This window comes from Rattus norvegicus, chromosome 6 (genome assembly GCF_036323735.1).
Source record: "Rattus norvegicus strain BN/NHsdMcwi chromosome 6, GRCr8, whole genome shotgun sequence".
In the NCBI taxonomy this organism is placed as follows: domain Eukaryota; kingdom Metazoa; phylum Chordata; class Mammalia; order Rodentia; family Muridae; genus Rattus; species Rattus norvegicus.
The window spans coordinates 147038253-147057918 of NC_086024.1; the positions used below are offsets into that span (position 1 = coordinate 147038253).

The following is a 19666-nucleotide window of genomic DNA, read 5'->3' on the forward strand; positions in this document are numbered from 1 at the left end:
ATTTTTGTTCTCAAATTTTAAAACTCATAAAATAAGCATATTAGAAAGAAAGAAATGAGAGTGTAGGATTTAAGCTATGAAGCATGTTCTGATTAAAATATTTAAAGGTGAAACTGACACTCCTGGGACAGAATTAGGGCTTCTGCTTCCTCAACATTGGATCTTGAAAAACAAAACAAAACAAAAGAAACAAAAAACAAAAACAAAAAACAATGCCTTGTGTAATCCCAAAGGTGCTTACTCTGCACTTCTTTGCATGTGGGCCGAGGCCAAGATGCCCTCATACTGTGGATCCCCGTTGTCTATATTTCCCTTCAACCCATCTCTAACTGAAGAATCGGTTCTTGAGAAAGATGATTAATGGATCCATACCTCAGAACTCTTCCCTCTCTATCCTGAATATTTTCAGTAGAACACCTGAGATGTTTCCTGGAGGGAAAATCAGTAAAATATAACCCTGATGCATGCATAGCAGTTCTACTATATCTAGACTCCCAAAATTCACCAGAGAGAACAACAAAATTACACAACCCACGCGTGAGCCCCTGCCATGATGATTCAGATTGAGTTGAAGATGGTAAAAATTAGTTATGTACTAGGTCAGACTTTTTTCTCCGTGTATAAGTAACGCTTGTTCTGGTGTAATACTCAAGTGCGTGTTATCTCAACTGAAATGGGATAAGAACTCAAGGTCTCTGCCACACTGCTTCTGACTATGCCTCTCAGGATGTATGGGTGTGTGGCTAGCAAGGAAAGTATGACTCCAGCAGACAGCGTCTTCCCCTAGGATAGGAAGATACAAGGTAGTGATGGCAGAGTGGACCCTCTCTCTTAAAGAGCAGGCTCCAGGCTGGGTTCATTGATATAGTCGAGTCCTTCAATTAGGGTTCCCTATAATCTTTGTATAGGGGTCTGGCTTCTCTCTATTTCAGTGCACTGGGCTTCCCTTTGCTCTCTGCTCCTCAAGCAGAGCAAGTACATGTAGAAGAAAGTTTTACATAGAATGAGCCCATATTGATATAGGAACCAGGAATAGCCACCCCTCCTGGCCGAGGCAGAAACCCAAGAGGAATTGAGTAGAGGAGGTGCAGAAGTAAGGAATTTAGGATCCTGGGGTTGGGTCCAGGGCCGGGGCGACCCGGGGGTCAGCCAAGAGTATTATTGGTCCTAGACCCACAAATACATCAGGATTCTCCCTCCTCTTTTAGCCTCCTTAACCCCAATGAGGTCATAGCGATGAGAGAGAATCGGATCAAGGGGGGTGGGGGGAGGACGAAAACGACAGAGGGGGGAGAAAAACCAGACGGAAAGAGGCCATCAGACAAGGTCGCTTTTTCTGGCGACACAGCAAGTGCTAGGAACGTGGTGCTGAATACAATCCACCCGCTCTGCCTGGAGACCTAGGGATTCACAGAAGCACTTTGCGCAGGCAGGAAAACAAAGGAGGGAAGGCGAGAGGACGGGCGGAGAGGGGTTGCGAGCTGCTCCCCTTTATCGCTAGGAAACCAAGCTCGGTTCCTCCGCCAGGAAGGAGAAGGGAGCCAGAGAGGTGCGGAAGGCTCCTGGAAGCGCAGAGCAGAGACGCGGCAGAACTCTGGACTGCGCCTCCGACACCGACAAGGCTCAGATCCAGGGTTTGCTCTCCAGAGCCTGGCTCCTCCGTAAAAGCTTCTGGACTCCCACCCATCGCCCGCGGTCCCCGGGTGAACGCGCCACGGGCTGGATCAGCTCTGTCCTCTCTGGCCCCGCCACGGAAATGGTTCTCTGGTTCTGGAAATCCAGACCCTTTGGATAATGTTTTGCTGGTGAAGAAAGAAAAGTTTGAGGAGCTGGACTGTGGTAGGGGGCGGAAAGGGCTGAAGAGGACTTTGAAAGAAAGAAGGTAGATGATCAGCTTCCATCTCTGAGCTGGAAGGAATGATGACCCAAGGAGAATGTGCACCAGCGGCCAGATCATTGGGAGCCTTTTGGTGCTCTCTGTGCTGGAGATAGGGCTGGGGGTGTCCAGCGTGGCCGTGGGGGCGGTCAGCTTCAGCCTGGCTCTCCGAGAGCACACGCCGCAGCTCGGAGACTCGTCCCCGGTATGGAGCGGGGTGTGTGTACGTTGAGCCATTTCACTCTCTCTTTACCTCTTTTCGGGGATGGTCAGTGTGCGTGCCTTAGTCACTGTCTCCTGGGGAGAGAATATTATATTACTCCTCTGCCTGTAGGTTCCAAATGACAAGCTCTGCTGATTTACGTTGTCTTTTTATGTACTGGGGAAGCTTTTTTCCTCTTTTCTGGGCTTAAAACCAAAATGAATGGCTTTATTTAAACTTGAGGGTTGGGATCGTCTGACTGATTCTGCAAGACTGACCAGTGTTATTCATTACGGTTACATCTGACAAGGGCGAACTTACTTGTCCTTTATGTCTTTTACTGAAAATGTTACATCATTTTATTGTACCAAGAGCAAGCAGGAGGTAGTTATCTGTTCATCTGAGGGCAGTACGCTGAAGGTGCGCCGATGCAACAGTGATATGACCAAAACGGAAAGTGAGCTGAGCCTCTGACAGGTCTGAGGAGGGGTGGGCATTGTCCCAGAGAGCACTGCTGTGAATTTGCCTTGCTGCCTGCCTCACAGTCATCTCTCAATAGTCTGTCAAGTTCAAGGCCACCAGTTAAACAAACAACAGTAAGGAATGTAATTGTAGAGTAACTCACTTAAAGTGCTTACCTACTCAGAAAACAGTGTTGGTTTGAGGGGATTTTTGGTTGTTTGTTGTTTTGTGCTTTTTTTTCAGGTCAGGGACAGATCTAACAAGCATCTTGTTTGGTCATATAGAGAGAATTGCAAGGAAGCAGACCTTTTGCTGCCACCAGAATCAATAACTACCTGATAATAAAAAAAGATCTCTCCCTCCCTCTCTCTCTCTCTCTCTCTCTCTCTCTCTCTCTCTCTCTCTCTCTCTCTCTCTCTCTCTCTCTCTGTGTGTGTGTGTGTGCGTGCGTGTGTGTGTGTGTGTGTGTTGATCCTCCTTTTCCCCCTTGCCCCCTCTCTCTTATCCCCTCATAACTGCCATGCCCATCTAGGTCTCTAACTTGATTGTATTTTTTGTGTAATTCACTAGGAGGCATTCTGTTGTTGACAATCTAAACTGTATTTAACAATCATCATTTCATCACTAAATTACTTAGAGAAGGACCATTTAGGAATTTAAGAACATTTATACCAGAGTCATTCATAAAAGGTGTTCCAGCCCTCTGAGTACTGTGGAATTGGATAATTAGCTTTTATACTTTTTTCCAGGTATGATACATGTTTATAGATTACACAACTTAAAAGACAAAAAGGAAAAGAATAAATCTAGCATTGAATTGCCCCTAGAATCCTTTTTCTAAATTCTATAATTTTGTATCAATCCACATTACCTACCTTATTCTTTATTATGGAACTGTTGCCCATGTAAGTATAGCTTTGAATTTGAATTTGAATTCAAAGGGGCACATCTTAAATTCCATACCTAATGTGCAGTTAAAAATATTTTGAGAATTGTAGCTATTGTTAATAAATTTTCTACTTGTCAACTGTCAAAATAAAGTACAATGCAAACATACTTTTAAAAAGAGGTTAAATGTGATCTTATGGCTCAAAGAAAAAAATGCCTCATGTCTCCCCATTCATTAAACGTAAGAAATTGAGTGAATTAAAGTAAACTGCCTCTAAGTAATACATTAAAACCCTTCTATCTTAAGATACTTTAAATAACTATGTTAGCTTCCTTTTTAAACATAATTAATCTTTTCCCTTCCAAAAAGGGTATTATATAAATGAACTAATGTATGCACAGGTGCAGAAAACTTTTGAATCAGATCGGCCATATTGATATAGTCTATTATTTACTATAAACAATGATCTCTACTTTACAGTAAGCACAATTCACCAAGATTCTTGGAAGAATAGTTTTGAATACTGCAATACGGTTTCATAAAAAATAAAAAAGAAAGAAAAAGAAAAGAAAATCAAAGGACTCAGTCAACTGAATGAGTTATTTTGAAACTGAAATGTTCAAATAATTGTTTACTTTTTAAACAATTAAGAAAAAATGCATTTGTAAAGAAATAAATTCCCAGTTAGAATTTTCATGGTTTTCAAAATATAGAGTGACTAGCAAATTATTGAAATGGTTTCAAATTCTTTTGTGATATATTTTTGACTATCTTTTCGTTTCTTCTCTGGTAAATCCATGTAACCAATATTTATAGAATGTTCAACGTGTGAATGGCATTTTCCTAGTTACTACAGAAACTATAAAATATGAGTCAGAATGCAGTCTCCAGAGAGGTATCACCCAACCCCCTCCCTCCCAAAAAAGCAGATCACTAGCATTGGTGGAGGTAAGAGTATGGCCTCAGAGAGGTTAGGGATAAAGAGGGAAGAGAATATTTGGTGTGGACAGTGAAATACCCATGGAAGTACTAATGACCTTGAAGGTTTCCTGGAGTCGATATCACAGTGTTAATATCTCATAAGGTCCTAAGGCAAATTAACTGGCTGTAAATCCCAGACCTACCTACCATTAGCTAGTTGGGGGACTAACAATTTCCTCCATGTAAAAAAGAGAATTAAGACATTTATCAATTAACGAGGTAACTGTGAACAGCTAGTCCTGACATCCAAGATTGCGGTGATGGGTATAAGAAGTGAGAACCTCTTTGGCAGTGTGGATGAAGGCAATGAACTAGAATGGAACAAAATATAAAAACTCCCTTGTTTTTATAAGGTCTGAATGTATGAACATAAAGACAGAGTGATGGCGGCAAGACCATGACATGCTTGTGTCAAGCTTAAGTAATAGATGTTGTCATGTTTCCAATAATCATCATCTTAATTCTTACATCCCAAAGAGACTCCAAGAAGATAGACAGAGAAGGTCAATAGAAAAATCTTTAATTTCTCTGGCAATTTATCAATTAATGTCTGTATTTTATGAATAAAAATGAGTCATACAAAAATTAACCTGTCAGAATACACAGTCTAAATCAGACTGTTTTGATTAGTGTATGAAGTTTTCCTTCAAAACATTAATATCATTATTACAGCTTTCTGAATTAAATTTACAGTTAGTAGAAATAAAGGCTGCACTGTAGAGGATAATTTTTTATTGAGAGGGACTAAAATCATATGTGTTTCTATCTAGGATAAGTACATGGAAATTTTAGGAAGCTATATGATTATTTGGCCTTTTCAATGACTTAAAATGATATATTATTTAGGTAAAGAGCTCTGTGTATGTAACATACATGCTTACAGAGATGATTTTCAGGAACTATTTCATAATTAGAAAAAGAATATTCTATAGTCAATCCTAAAAATAAGGACAATTAGATTGAAAAGATCATTTCATTTCACAGGGAAAGAAGGGTATAACTTTCCATGGCTGTTTTGTTCTTCCTTGACACTTCATTATAGCTAAGACATTCATAGTTAAATCAGAAATCATGGATGCATAACTACAGGGTGACAATGAATGAACCATTGAAAAAAATCAGACATGTGAGGCAGAATCAATTTGAAATATTTATTGAATGGAGTTAGTTAACACGGCTGTGTTTCCAAGTGACTATGAATCACTAACTTCAGCCTATTGAGCGTCCTTGACAACAGGGATGGATTCAGTAGCATTGAGGTCACTGAACCACTAACTCTATGTTGTTGGTCTAGCTCGGTGTTCAGAAGTCTAGAGATTCAGAAGCTGTCATTTAGAATTCTATTGGAATTGTATTTGTTTGGCCTTAGGCTATAAGTCTAATCATCTTTATCTGACATTCATATTGTGAGATTTGACTCCTTAAACCTTCTATGCCTGATTCTCCCACAGGTAAACTACAAGGCAATCTTTTTATATTTTTAATATTTTCCTTACACAAATCACTTAAAGTTTGAGTAAGTTAATCTCCTATTATTCCGAAGCATACTCAGGTTTATATTATAACTTTATCTAATTAATACCTTTGATATTTCTCTCTGAGATAAGATGTATAGTGTAATTAACACACATACCTGTTCTGTGACTTTTAGTTCACCATTTCAGCAACTCAGCCAAGTATAAGACCTTTCACACTTTATTTCAGAGGAGAGGTGCAGTATGCAAGTGATAATTGCTTCAATATATTATTTTTAATATTTAAATATGTTAGGATTAATGAAAAACAAAGCAACATTTTAAACCTCTTAGTTACCTTATGTGTATACAACTTGAAGCTGAGTCTATCCAATTATTTTTCTACAATGCCAAAATTCTTTATCAGGCAATGTAAATCCCTTCCCTATCATCAGACAAAATTAAAAATGTTTATCTATGTTCTTTTAAATTAATTTTAATTACATAAGTTATTATGAAAAGATGCCTTTAAGATGCTGATTTAAAGAATACCAAAGTTCTCCATACATCTCATTAATTATCATTATCTAATTAAAACCTCAGAAACATTTCTCCTTGAATAAATAGCTGTGTTTTGGAAATAGAACCCAGTTGTGAAAGAGTTTCTAGATATAATGGTAACTATTCATGAATTATGTTAAAGCCCAAGCAGAGACTCTTATGTGAATTGCATTCTCATTTTCAAGTATGACTGAGTATGTACTGATATTAGAAAATATGAAAGTTAAATTATTAAACTTCTAGTGGATGTATTATTCAAGGAACGACATTGTGCATCACAACTAGCATAAACATGTGTTGTAGTGACAATCTTGGTATTTTTGGGTTTCTTTTAAAAAATACAAAAATATTATAAGTATTTTTAGAATTCCAGGTATGGGAAATAGGGTTGCTTTGGATTGTTCACAGCAGCAGACTATGATTTGCCTCGTGCTTTGGTGGGGATGTGGTTTGTCTAGCTGCAGATAATCTGTGATTGTGTGATATTTGGAATTCTGGGAACTTTTCAGGGGGTATGAAAATACTAGGGCCCCATGAGACATGGCGATTGTTGGTTGTTTGTTGGGTGCTGTTAGTTGTCGTTGATCATAGTTTGATAAGTAGTCATGGGCAAAGAAGAAATAACAGCAAGAAGAAATGAGATATCCTGACAGCAATGGTCAAACTTGCCCCACGGATCTCAATGCCTCTAATCATCAGGACGTAGTCTAAGGATAATGTTGCCCTCTTTGTCCTCTATCCCTTTCTCTCTCTTTTTAGGGAGTTGAAAGCATCGAAAGGGATAAAGAAGGGTAGAAGAAAAAAGGAACCCACAAAGTAGCCAAAGTCCAGTTACAATGTGTCACTTCTAATACTAACTGATAGTGGAATGGTGGAATGAAATGATGTTTGGCCATTATCTTATGGGATGTTCTTAAATCTAAATACTTTTTATGAGTAATGGTATCTGTTAGAGTTTCCATCCATGACTGATCCAAGGGTGTAATGTACATTAAAGTCTTCGTTTAGGAACATTAGGGAATGAAATATTTATTGCTAATTTGCTTAATATAAACATGATCCAAACATAATCACATCTATTAATTTGCATGCTTTTGACTAAAATAATTGAGTTGATTTTTTAATAGGGACTCAGTTATGTTAGTCTATCCAGTATGCACTTCAACTATAACCAGGAAATAAAAATTTTGCAATATTATTTTTATAATAAACTTCTATTCACAGATAGGAGGCATGACCAACCATTCTATCATAAGTGTTTATCTTCCTCTTCCATAAGAACTATCACGTATTTTTATGTATACATACATATGCACATACAGCATGCATAAATGAAACCAAAGTAGGAGATGCTTTGACACTTTAATATCTAATTAATATTATATCTGAAATGTCTTTCTAATTATGAAATCTACAGACAGACACACACATACTCACAAACACACACACACACATACACACACACACACACACACACACACACACACACACACAGAGGACTAGAAATGCTCCAGATTTTGTATTATGTCATATTTTGGAATAGTTGTGTATATATTGTGAGTTATTCAGAGCATAGAACACTTTTAAATGAAAGTCATTTGTGCTTCATATGTACTTTATGTACATAAACTGAAGGCAATTTTACACAATATTTTGATGAATCTGCCTTTTGGCTCTGAAGCATTTCATGAGGTTAGCTCTGTAATTTTCTACTTATAGTGTCATGTTAGCACTCCAACAATTTTATATTTAGAGAAGTTCAGATTTCAGATTTCAAAACAGGGAGCTTGTGATATAGCTTAGCATTAGAGTGTACATCTTGTGTGTAGATACGTACCACATACACACAGAGAGACAGAGAAACAGAGGCAGAGAGAGAGCATGCTTATAAAGAATGTGTGTATAACAAGATAACTATATCTAAAGTTGATCAAAGTATTTGTTTTATTGCTTGGGTAATTTAATGAAATCATCTGATATTTTAGCATTCGATGACAATCCCCATAGAAGACTATAAGTAGAGCACCTCAATAAACAAGTTTTTATAAGCAATGATAGGAAATGAGCTACATGGCTACCTTCCTCTGCAAGAATCAAAACCATGTATTCCTTCTCATGAGTGAAGATCTATTCTGTGTATACTTCATTCAAACAGTGATAGACTGGATTGAGACATCTAACGGTAATACTAGATAAGCTGTGTTTCCTTTCTAAGTCTTATTTACACAAAGAGGGAAGTCCTAGTCGCTATCTTTTTGGAGATGTGATGCTAAGAAGTCAATGCTTATCAAATGTTATCCAGAGCCTTGCACAGAGCAGGTCCCGTGAATGTCAGTTCCTACTATCACTCCATTGCCCTTGTGAATGGAAACTGTTGGGGTCTTTAAGTTCACAAGCAGTGCCTTGGAATACAACTTGTCCCCAACATCCTTAGTCTATCATAATTCGACTATTCTTTGTGTTCTTTGTGTGATGTTAGGTTTTTATTTAATTGGGATATGAACTACATGAATATGCCAAAATACCATATGAAAATAATTATGTAAGAATTCAGCCTAAAGGCAAATGAGAAAAATAGTCTTGAAAAAGACTACTGAAAAATTATTAATTGAAAAATATGTCTCTTTCTTTGTTTTTCTCTTTGAATAGGCTAAAGTAGTCAAAACTAGCATAAATATATTCGGTAATCAAATATATTAGTCACTTATCCAAACTAGGGATATGGTAAGTACTATTTGTATTATAACACAAAATCCTCAGGAAACATTTTAAAAGACTCAAACACTTCTCAGAAGATCATAACCAAACCACATGCTAATGTCTCTCTCTCTCTGTTAAAGACACTTCACGTTCTAGAAATTCGTATGGTTTTACTACCAAGCAGCTCTCAGTGTAGCTTATTGTATCTTGTATCATTCCCAGGTGTGTTGTTTGTCTGTCAAGATCATTATAAGGACCACAGCAACCTTCATTAATGCAATGACTTTTGAGTCAGTACTAGGACTATTGAGAAACAACCATATTCTATTGCTTTATGGTCTATTTTAAATAGTGAACAAAACAGTGTGAGCAAAGTACAAAGAAGTATTAATAGTCAAATAGATTACATTCAAAGGTAAAGTGCTGTGTTCTTTTTGCTTTGTTGAAATATAGTGACAGTTTATTACTTAGAATTACTCACATTGAGATACTATCATAGACACTGGAATTTATAACTGTAACAACTATTATTTTACAAAGTTTATACAGGGAAAGAGCCCATCTAGAACTTATTTCTGTTATTAATCAACTGAGTCAATACTAAAGCCCACCAGTTTTATTTCAAAGTCTATAATTTTTCTATGACATTGCGTGGTACTTTGGAAATTTCTGTAAAAAAAAATAATTCATTGAGGTTTGACCTCATTATTTGTTCTACACCACTGAATACATATAAGTCAAACAGGGTGGCATAATGCCAGGTCTCAACTATATATTTATCCTCTTTTCCAAAGATACTTGTATAACCAACCAATAATAAGCATAACCTACATGTTAACAGAATCTATAGACTTAAAACCTACATAAATTTTCTCTACTTTTAAAGGTTAAGCTTAGGCTTTAAAAACAAAAAATGAACTATTCATGCAACATAATTTTTAAACATTATAAGAAGTCATAAAGATGAAAATAGCAAATTTAAACAGTACTTAAAATAAGTACAGGGGATGGACCTAAGATAACTTCATGAAGTATTATCTGGGCTCAGAGTTCAGACGAGCTTCCAGTAGGTAGAGAAAAGAGAATCGAGTACAAACAAAGGCACATGTAAAGCCATGGAGGGTGAGAACAATGATAAAGGAGTGTTTGGAGCATTATTAAGACAGACACGTGTATATGTAGAAATTGGTAAGTAATAATCTACCTAGGTATCTTAGTTACTGTTCTACTGTTGTAAACATATACCATGATCAAGGCAATTCATAAAAGAGAACATTTAATCAGGGGGTTGATTACAGTTTCAAAATGTGAGTCCACCATTATCAAAGTAGGGAATGTGACACTGGAGCAATTGCTGAGAGCTCACGTTTGATCCAAAATAAGAGAAAATGGCAGAATCTGACCTGTTGTGGGCTTTCGACACCTCTAAGCCCATCCCCAGGGACACACCTCCTAATTCTTCTACTAATAGTTCCACCAACTGTGAACCAAGCAGTCAACTGTAGAAGCCTATAAGGGTCATTCTCATTCCAGACATCATACTAGGTTAAATGGAAGAGTTTTAAAAGAGTCCTATAAAAATGGCAAAACCAGTCAGACTTGGAGAACTGTGCTAGGATAGAACTGGATGGATGAGGCTATGACCGTAGACACAAGAATTACTGTTTAACTTCAATACAGTCACTGCCTCTGACCTCAAGATGTCCATCATTGATGAGAAGAAAACCTTGAAGTCATGAGAATTAAGGAACTAGAATGTATGCCACAAATATAACTATATCTATTGATTGCCCTTCCTGTGAATGGTGGATTTATAAGCTTATAAATTTCTTGTATTCAATTATTCTAACAGCTTCCTGGTAAGTGAAAAATAAGAACTTGTATATTTTATTAGAGTTATCACCATGTAACAAAGAAATGATTACATACCCAGGGGGCCTTCAGCTTATCAAAGGAGAAGGAGAAGGAGATGGGGGAGGATGTGTGAGGGAGTAACCAGGAGAGGGCAGTGAGTGGGATGTAAAGTGAATAAGTAAAAAAAAAAAAATTAGATTAAATTTTAAAAAATGTCCTAACCTATAAAAAAGGAAGAAAGAAAGGAGTACAGGCTTGGGGAGCTATTAAATTCCAGTTATAAATTATTTTGTTAGCATTTTTTATTTCTTTTCTTTTTTTCGGAGCTGGGGACCAAACCCAGGGCTTTGCGCTTGCTAGGCAAGCGCTCTACCACTGAGCTAAATCCCCAGCCCCTTTTTATTTCTTAAATATAAAAAAGGTACATTATCTCATTTAAAAATTACTAACTCATCTACAAAATAGCAAACATTAATCTCTTAAAATTAAATTTATGTTCATATAAAAGTAATTAATATACTTATTAAGTATTCAGCAATCATGTCTGGTCCACAAGAATGCTGCATGCTCTTACTTTTTGTTCACAAAATCCATTTTCTCATTTTCTGCATTTTATTTTTATATGGTATAGATATTTCTAGAGATAATTTTATTATAATTCCACTGACAGTGTTGATCATAGACTATAGATTTTCCCATTGTAATTCCCATTTTAGATAGTATGTTACCTTGATGGCCAATGTGGGACAGCAGTAATGGTTGTGATTTAATGTGCATGTTTCAGGATATAAGAACAATTATTTTAAGTAAATATAGAAATAAAGAAGTATACTTTTTATTTGATCTTCCAAATAGAGATATGTGTTTGATTTTTTTCATCATTTTACTTTTACTATTAGATCTTTTCTCTACTTGTCTCTTGCTAATCATTTTCTTGCATGGCTTTTTATGGTGAATTAAAAGATGATAACATTAATATTAAGATAACTGGCAATTTATATGCATAATATTCTATATTGCCTATGAATTGCTACTTTAATTCTACTATTTATCTCACCAACAAAATTCTTCACATAGAAAGATGGCAATAGGGTCATCAAAGATATTTAGAATTCAGTGATTTAAGACCAGATAATCAAATAACTAATTAGAGGAAATAAAAGTTTAAATCACATAAAGAGACACGCATGGGTGTGGTATGCACACATTGGCATAGGACAAGTAACAGATAAGTAAATCTTTGAGGGAGATGATAATTGTCACTTATATGCTACATTTGGGTTGCTCACGCCCTGACAGGGGACAAGTTCACGATGTGACCCTCTACACAACTGCACTCTATTTCCATAACTGGCTAACTTCCAGGAACTGCTGCACATGCTGGACGGTCATCCATCTGTTGTGTTGGCTATCTATGGAGAGAGCATAATTTCCACTTCCTACTTCCCTCAGGTCACTGTCTGTTTCCAACTCCAACAGAGCAAGTCACAAATCAGACTCCAAACCAGCGTGTACCAAAGGAAATAATTATTTTCTTTTCCCATAAGTAAGTCCATCATCTACAGTTTAAAATATTTTAGAGTTCCCACATAACAAATTGTGAGTCTTATATTTGACTATCTTTCTAAAATATTCCAGTATCTAAGCTGTTACTAACTTCTGACAAAGACCTCTTAAACATTAAATATAAACAAAAATCAAGAAAATCAAGATAATCTACATTAATACTTGAGTTACGTGTAAATATACTACTTAAACTGCTGTTATGATTTAGATAATACAGAAGTTATATACAATACAAAATTGCCGTAATCAATTTAATGTTACAGATAACACCTATATCTAATAACCAGTATTGATCACATGCCCTCTCACTTTCCCATAAGTCATAATTATCGTACATGTTTACTTTATTGAATTTTTAAAATAATGTACCTTTCATATTTGGCTAAAATGATAAAAATTGAGAATCATAAGAACTTTTTTGATTTTGCGTCTGGTATATATGAAACAGGTTTTGTTTTTTCAAACACTAATGTGAAAGTTACTGTAAGCTTTATTTGAATAATTGTCATGTAAATATATTACAAATTCAAAGTTCTTCTCATGAAAAATTCATGTTTAGTTATAATTTCCCTAGCCACTTTTGGAACAGCAACAGCCCTGAAACAAAATGCCTGTTTACTTAACATGCTCAAAATATTCAAGAGATTATTTTTTAAAAGAAGAATGAACACAAAACAAAATTGGAACAGAATGGGATACAGAAAAATGTTAAGAACAAGAAATATCACATTTTATGAATACAAGAAATATTACATTAGATGGCTACTGCAGTAGAAGTGAAGAAATTCCATTCTGAGAATCAAGAATCATTTGTACTCTGCACCAGAAGACCTGGCTCCTGGTGCAATGTGAAGTTTCAGTGATGGTTTTAAATGTAGTTTTATTCAGAAATGTTTGGCTCTTTCATTCATTGCCACACAATACTTGGGTAACTTATTTCACCCAGTCAGCTAAACCAAACTGTGGCCCGATGCTAACAAAGGTCAGCTTGTGTCTGGTGCACATGTCATCTTCTTAGTATTTCCGGGGGTTTTTAGCACAATTAATATACTTATAAAAATCTTTGCTCCGTTAATAATGACATCTATTGAGTCTTTTTCCAGTTCTACAGATTGTGAAATTTTTGGAGTGGAAGTAACATGCTATACTGAGCTGTCAGTGCATCGTTCTGTGGTGGAAAATAAGAAATTAGTTTAAGCTTTGGGGGAAAAGAACACTGCATAATTAGCAAGGTTTTTCCATGGACTAAGAAAAGTAGGGAATATAAATAGGAAAGCAGAAAAGTGGCTCCTCTTAAAGATGAACACTGACAAATATGCAGAAAAGTTTGGAATGTATAAAGTAAATGACATTTTGGAGATCAGTGGATTCAGTGAAGACTGGACTATGAAAGAGCACAGCACGGGGCTGGGTCCACTAACGTAGGCTCACAGAGAAAAAGCAAGTCACTGCTGCAGCAGGTAGCGATGATATTCGATGGCCTAGTCTCTGTGCGAGCAGAGGTGAGAGGAGAACAAAGGACAACAATGGGGATTGGGATGAAAAACTGTGTGGGAAGCCAAAGGGGTGAGTCCTGTGTCCATTCCTATGAGCTTGTTACTCACTGCCTTCAGTTTTCTCTCCTATCAGATTTGATCAGTATTAAGTTCAGAGCTAACACACTTTGTGTTCTGAGTTAGATCTAGACTGAATACGACAAGGGTAGTCATATCTGATCTTCTAAAACTTAATTTAAAATCTAATGTAGATAATGAATGAATGATGCTTGAATTTAAGTGACATTCTGTACCTTATTGAACAGCAAAAGATATAGATTTGTGAATAATATTAAAAAACCTTATTATCAGCAAGGAAATGAGGAACGCATCTATAAATAAACAGAAATTTTTGAAGAACAATACCAAAATGTTCCTATAACAAGGAGAGATAATACTGTTCCATGCTGGAAATCAATGTGGGTAAATGTCTTAAGGTGAACTACATTTGCTGTACTTCAGAAACAATAGTCAGAGAAGAAGAGAAAAAGACAGAGCAAGAAGTGAATCAAAGAGGCAAAAAGAACTAAAACTCTCTTAAAGATATATATATATATATATATATATATATATATATATATAATGAAATTTTGGCCTGTTTGTTGTTATTGTTGTTTTATTTTGTTTTTAAATAGGGTCTTTCTGTGTCACTCAGGCCATCCTCAAACTCATGATTCTTATGCATTAGTCTTTGTAGTTCAAGTATTATAAGAATTGCTATGATGAAACACCATGATAAAAAGCAACCTGGGGAGAAAGGGTCTATGACTCTTGCACATCCCAAGGCCAGTCCACTTAAATGAGCTGAGACAGGAATTCAAACTGAGCAGAAGCCTGGAGGTAGAGCTGATGTAGAGGCCATGGAGGATTGGCGGCTTCCTGGTTTGCTTCTTTTAATTGTAGAACTGTATAAAACTGATTGTTAATAATAATTAGACACAGTCAATCCTAGGTTATACAGAAATTTTCCTACACCAATGACATCTGTCTAAAACTCTTCAATTTTGCCTTCAGCAGATTTTTATAGAGGGCCAAAAATTAAACAAATCTTTTCTAAAATATCACAGGAATTTTTTCTAGTCCAGCTAATATTGTTCCTCTCTGAAATCTCTTTAGCTGAACCTTCACAGTCTACATTATTCTAGCACGGTCCATTAAGCCCCCGCTTTAAAGCTTTTAACCACTTTTCTAGTCTAAAGTTCTTATCCAACAGACAACACGGTCAGATCATCACAGTAATACGCTAGTCCTTAGTACTAATTTCTTAGTTATTGTCATTAACTTTTATTTTTCTGATGGAAAATAACTATAATTAAGTCACAATTATGACCTGGTTAGAATCTTAAAATAAATTATTATAAATCGATCATAAAATATTTTTCTAAGCCCATCTTTTTATAGATAAATAACCTGAAGCTCAAAAAATTAGCTGAACCAACTACCTATTGACCTAAGGAAGAAATCCAAATCATGCAACTCTTGGTCTCACACTACTTTCACAGTTGTCTCAATATAGAGTCATCCTTAAATAGCTCCCAGTCACAGAGAGATGCTGGCTCCTGGCCAAAACCAAATGGGAATAATTCCAAATTGCTGGTACAGCTAAAGTATGATGTAGTATAATACGTATTTCAACCGATTTCAGGAGATTCCAGCTCTCTCGAAGTCTAGAAGCTCCACAGAGACTACTGTCTACAGAAATTCTGGCATGCCCTCAAGAGTGTCATTCTAAACCAAGTAGAAAACAGAAGCCTAATTTTTAGTGGTTAAATACTATTTTTAAACCCACTAGAACTATTGATCAGTTCAGCTAGTAAATGAACTGCTTTTAGAAAGGATTTAAAACAAATTCCAGAGATCATTTCTCAAGCTAAGAACTTTCAAAGACATTGCACTGGGGATGTCAAAGTTCTATTGAGATTAATAATTTTACTGTATATTCTCTTTTTAATTCAAATAAGAAACAATAACAATTAATAAATTCACTACATGATTTGCCCTAGCTGGTTAGGAAGAATATGCTGTGCCTTCACTCTTACCGTCTTAAAAATTAAAAAAATATTTTTGAAGATAAATGCTTTTTAGTAGTGCCACATTAAAATATAGGTACTCTTCCATCCATTGATTTTTTTTATCATGGCTGATAATAGTTGTGTACTTTCTAATGACAGGATAGACTTCATTTTCTACTGTAGAGGTAAAACACTAAAATATCATTATAAGAGAAAAACATTCATCTCCTTTTTAATGCCAATTATAATTAAAAGTTCTTCTCAAAAAAACCAGTTATTTTGGAGAAAGGGATATAATATTACTGGTTTTGCTACTGATGGTTGGTATCATCAACCGTCTTAGGCTGATAGATTTCTACAATAGTCTTTAAAGCACAAAGAAAGACATGAGGGTTGATAAAATTGCAAGGAAGATGATCTAGAGAGATGGCTCAGCAGGTAAAGTACTTCCTTAACAAGTATGGGGACTTGATTTCAGACCCCTCAGCACCCATATAAAAGAGGAACATGACTGTGTGTGTCTGTAGCTCAAGTTCTGCAGAGGAAGAGACAGGTAGATTTTTGGAGCTGTCTGATGTCAGTCTAGTGTAATTGACAAACTTCAGGTTCAGGAGGAGGTCCTGTCTCAAAACAATAAGATAAAGAAAAATAAATGAAGATAATCAACACCAACCCCTAACTTCTACATGCACAGATATGTATACATGAACACACACACATGCACACACACACAAGAGACAGACACAGAAAAAGAAAGAGAGGGGGAAAGAGTCCATTGCTACAAGAAAAGATATTACACAGTCAGTAATTAGGAAATTTAACCGTTGGATAGCAAATATCTCTCTCTCTCTCTCTCTCTCTCTCTCTCTCTCTCTCTCTCTCTCTCACACACACACACACACACACACACAAAATTAGTGAATTTAGGAATACATCCTGGGATGATAAGGCATTGGAAGGAAGTTTACTCATTTTATTCTGAATTTTGGCCATTACTAAAATTGAAGACGTCAAAGTGGACGATATAGAGATGTGCATACTTGAATATAGTAGCTACTTGCCCCATGTGACCATTAAATGTGGATAACCTGAATTGAGGTGTGCGAAAAGTATTTCATACATGCTAAGTTCCAAAGGCTGGGTATAAAAAGTAATGAAAAATAATCCCTTAATATATGAACAAACCACTATACATTAGGTCAAAGAAAAGATACTATTAAAACTAATTTCAACTTTCTCTTAAGATGGTTGCCAGAAAATTTGTTAGAGCTTACATTAAATTTTCTATTACACACAGCTTTTATAGACACTGTTTTTATCAAAATGAGTATGTAGCTTGTCAACAATCTCTTCCTCCTTTGTTTTGCTAAGAGATGAACAATACGTAATCAAAGACAATTTGAGTTTAAAATGACTTTAAGACATTTTGACATCTAAAAAGGAGAAGACAGACTTAGTGGACAAGACTAGAGACAGCTAAATGTCACAACATACTTTACCGAATGGACACTACATGTCCTGCTCTCCTGATACAGTCCTTTCTACATTTGGTGATTTGAGGAAATTATGATAAAATCAGTGATATTTTTATCAGAGTGATTTCAAGTAGCATCTGTGGAGTGCCAAAGTGATAAGGGGAGGCTTCTGCCCACTTCTACTAACCAGAAATAAATTCACATTCTCATACTTCAAGAATCACTGAAATGAGAGAGAGAGAGAGAGAGAGAGAGAGAGAGAGAGAGAGAGAGAGTGACATCTTACGTTAGTGCACAAAATGAGGTCTACTTAAAGTGAATTCCAAATACCAACTGAGTGTTTAAGGAATTTTCCAAAAAAGGGAAGAGAATAAACATTTATAGACTTCTCACATGAGTTCACCCTTTAATCCATAACCATGTGATATTAATACTAGTTCATTTTATAAAGATAATAGAAGCTGTAACTTTATACATTACATGCATAGTGCTAAAAAGCTGTGGCTTATATCATGGTAGATAGTGGAGAAATATCTGTTCAAATGAATGAGAAAAAAGAAAACCAAGTAATTTAGTGATAAGAGACTGCAAGACTGTAAGAAGCTCACATTTTCATTTTAACCCATTCTTTTTTCCAAAGACTCAGAAAATCCCATTGACTTGTCTAGTATAAATATATACATTAAAAATAACTAAGCAAGTGCAGGGTTCTTGTCTCCATTATAGAATTTTCTCCCCATAGTGCATGATTAACTGTACCTTGGTAACAAAGCCCTTCAATATACATTTTATGGCAAATTTTCACATATGGCAAATTTCACAAAATTCCTGTCTGTGTTCTAAAAGAGTTGGAAAGGGCGACTGGCCATTTTTGCCACATAATATCTCCCATTTTAAAATTCAGATCATTTATCACCCCCTGTCTTCTCATTCCTGCTTGCTCTTTTAATATAACTGGTATTATAAAAGTAGACTTTTATTTAAAAAAAACCACAAAGCTTTAGCATGAAGGAAACTGTAATTCCCCCAGAAGAACGTTTTGACAACTGCAAGAGAACTTTGCTAAAATTTGAAGACAGGTAGGTAGCACATCGGGTTCTACAACCAGATTGGTGATGCAAGAAACTGTATGTATTACACTGGGGCTCATCTAAGTGACTGATGCCTACTCTTCTATTTAATATTTTAAATAATGGTATGAGTTATACACCCATGAATCTAGTTAAGGAGGAAACAATGAAGAAACTTTAAGTAGCTTTATAAAAGCTACAAACCCATGCTTCAATCCTCCTAATCCACCCCCAGAGAAGTCACTTTAATCACATTAGACTATCTCCTACTGAACACAAACTAAGTTTAGTGCTGAATGGTGTGCAAATATGGAGATACATGAATGAACACAAAAAGGGAAGGATGCAGGAAAGATGAGAAAGATGTCATGTCAGGTTGGTGGGGGCATGGTCCACGAAAATATGAGAGTAGCAAAACGAATGCTGGTGCCCGAGCACAAAGTGCACAAAAAATCAAGAGCAGTCTTAGCCTAAGCAATGACAACTGTGGTCCTATATGATGATACTAGAGTTATATTTGTGTTAGTAAGGAATGGTCATTAAAATATTTTAAAGTTTCTGAGAATAAAATCCACATGGTTAATCTCTTCTATAAATAACCATGCAAATAAGTGTAAAAACTTAGAACCAAAGAGGGTTTTCATACCTTTAATACTAAAACTAATGATCAGAATAGAGGAAACACCACCGAGGGTGGCAGTAAAAATTGCTCCAGTGAGAAACCTCGAGGAAGCAGAGTCTTCCGGGATTCAGGCTGTGGAAAATGCGGAAGAAAGGGCGTGGAGATAGAGACTCGCACTCTGTCTGGGTTACAGAGATCACTGAGTGCTCTGAGTCGGGAGAATCAACATGAAAATCCATTTGAGAGGGGCAGGATAATGAATGTCTTCGTTGGTTCACCTATTCATGAAGGATCTACATTATTATGCACCAAATGTTGTGTTACTCTTTATTGTAGTAGAGAATCAGAAAAAAATAGGCCCCCAAATAATGCAAAGCCTTTTCCTTTTCCAGTGTTTATACTATGGA

General features: G+C 36.0%; 1 protein-coding gene across 6 annotated transcripts in view; it reads left to right on the top strand.

The window, feature by feature from the left end:
• Positions 1 to 1062: 1062 nt before the first annotated feature.
• Positions 1063 to 19666, top strand: part of Tmem196 (transmembrane protein 196) — a 63150-nt gene continuing 44546 nt past the window's right edge. For 2 of the 6 annotated variants that reach the window (XM_006240702.5, XM_017594310.3), the window contains exon 1: positions 1063 to 2099. In XM_006240702.5, coding sequence (XP_006240764.1) covers positions 1935 to 2099 — 165 coding nt within the window. In that variant the 5' untranslated portion in view covers positions 1063 to 1934. The remainder of the gene's footprint in view (positions 2100 to 19666) is intronic. The other 4 variants (NM_001414975.1, NM_001044269.3, XM_017594311.3 and 1 more) reach the window with 3 other exon arrangements.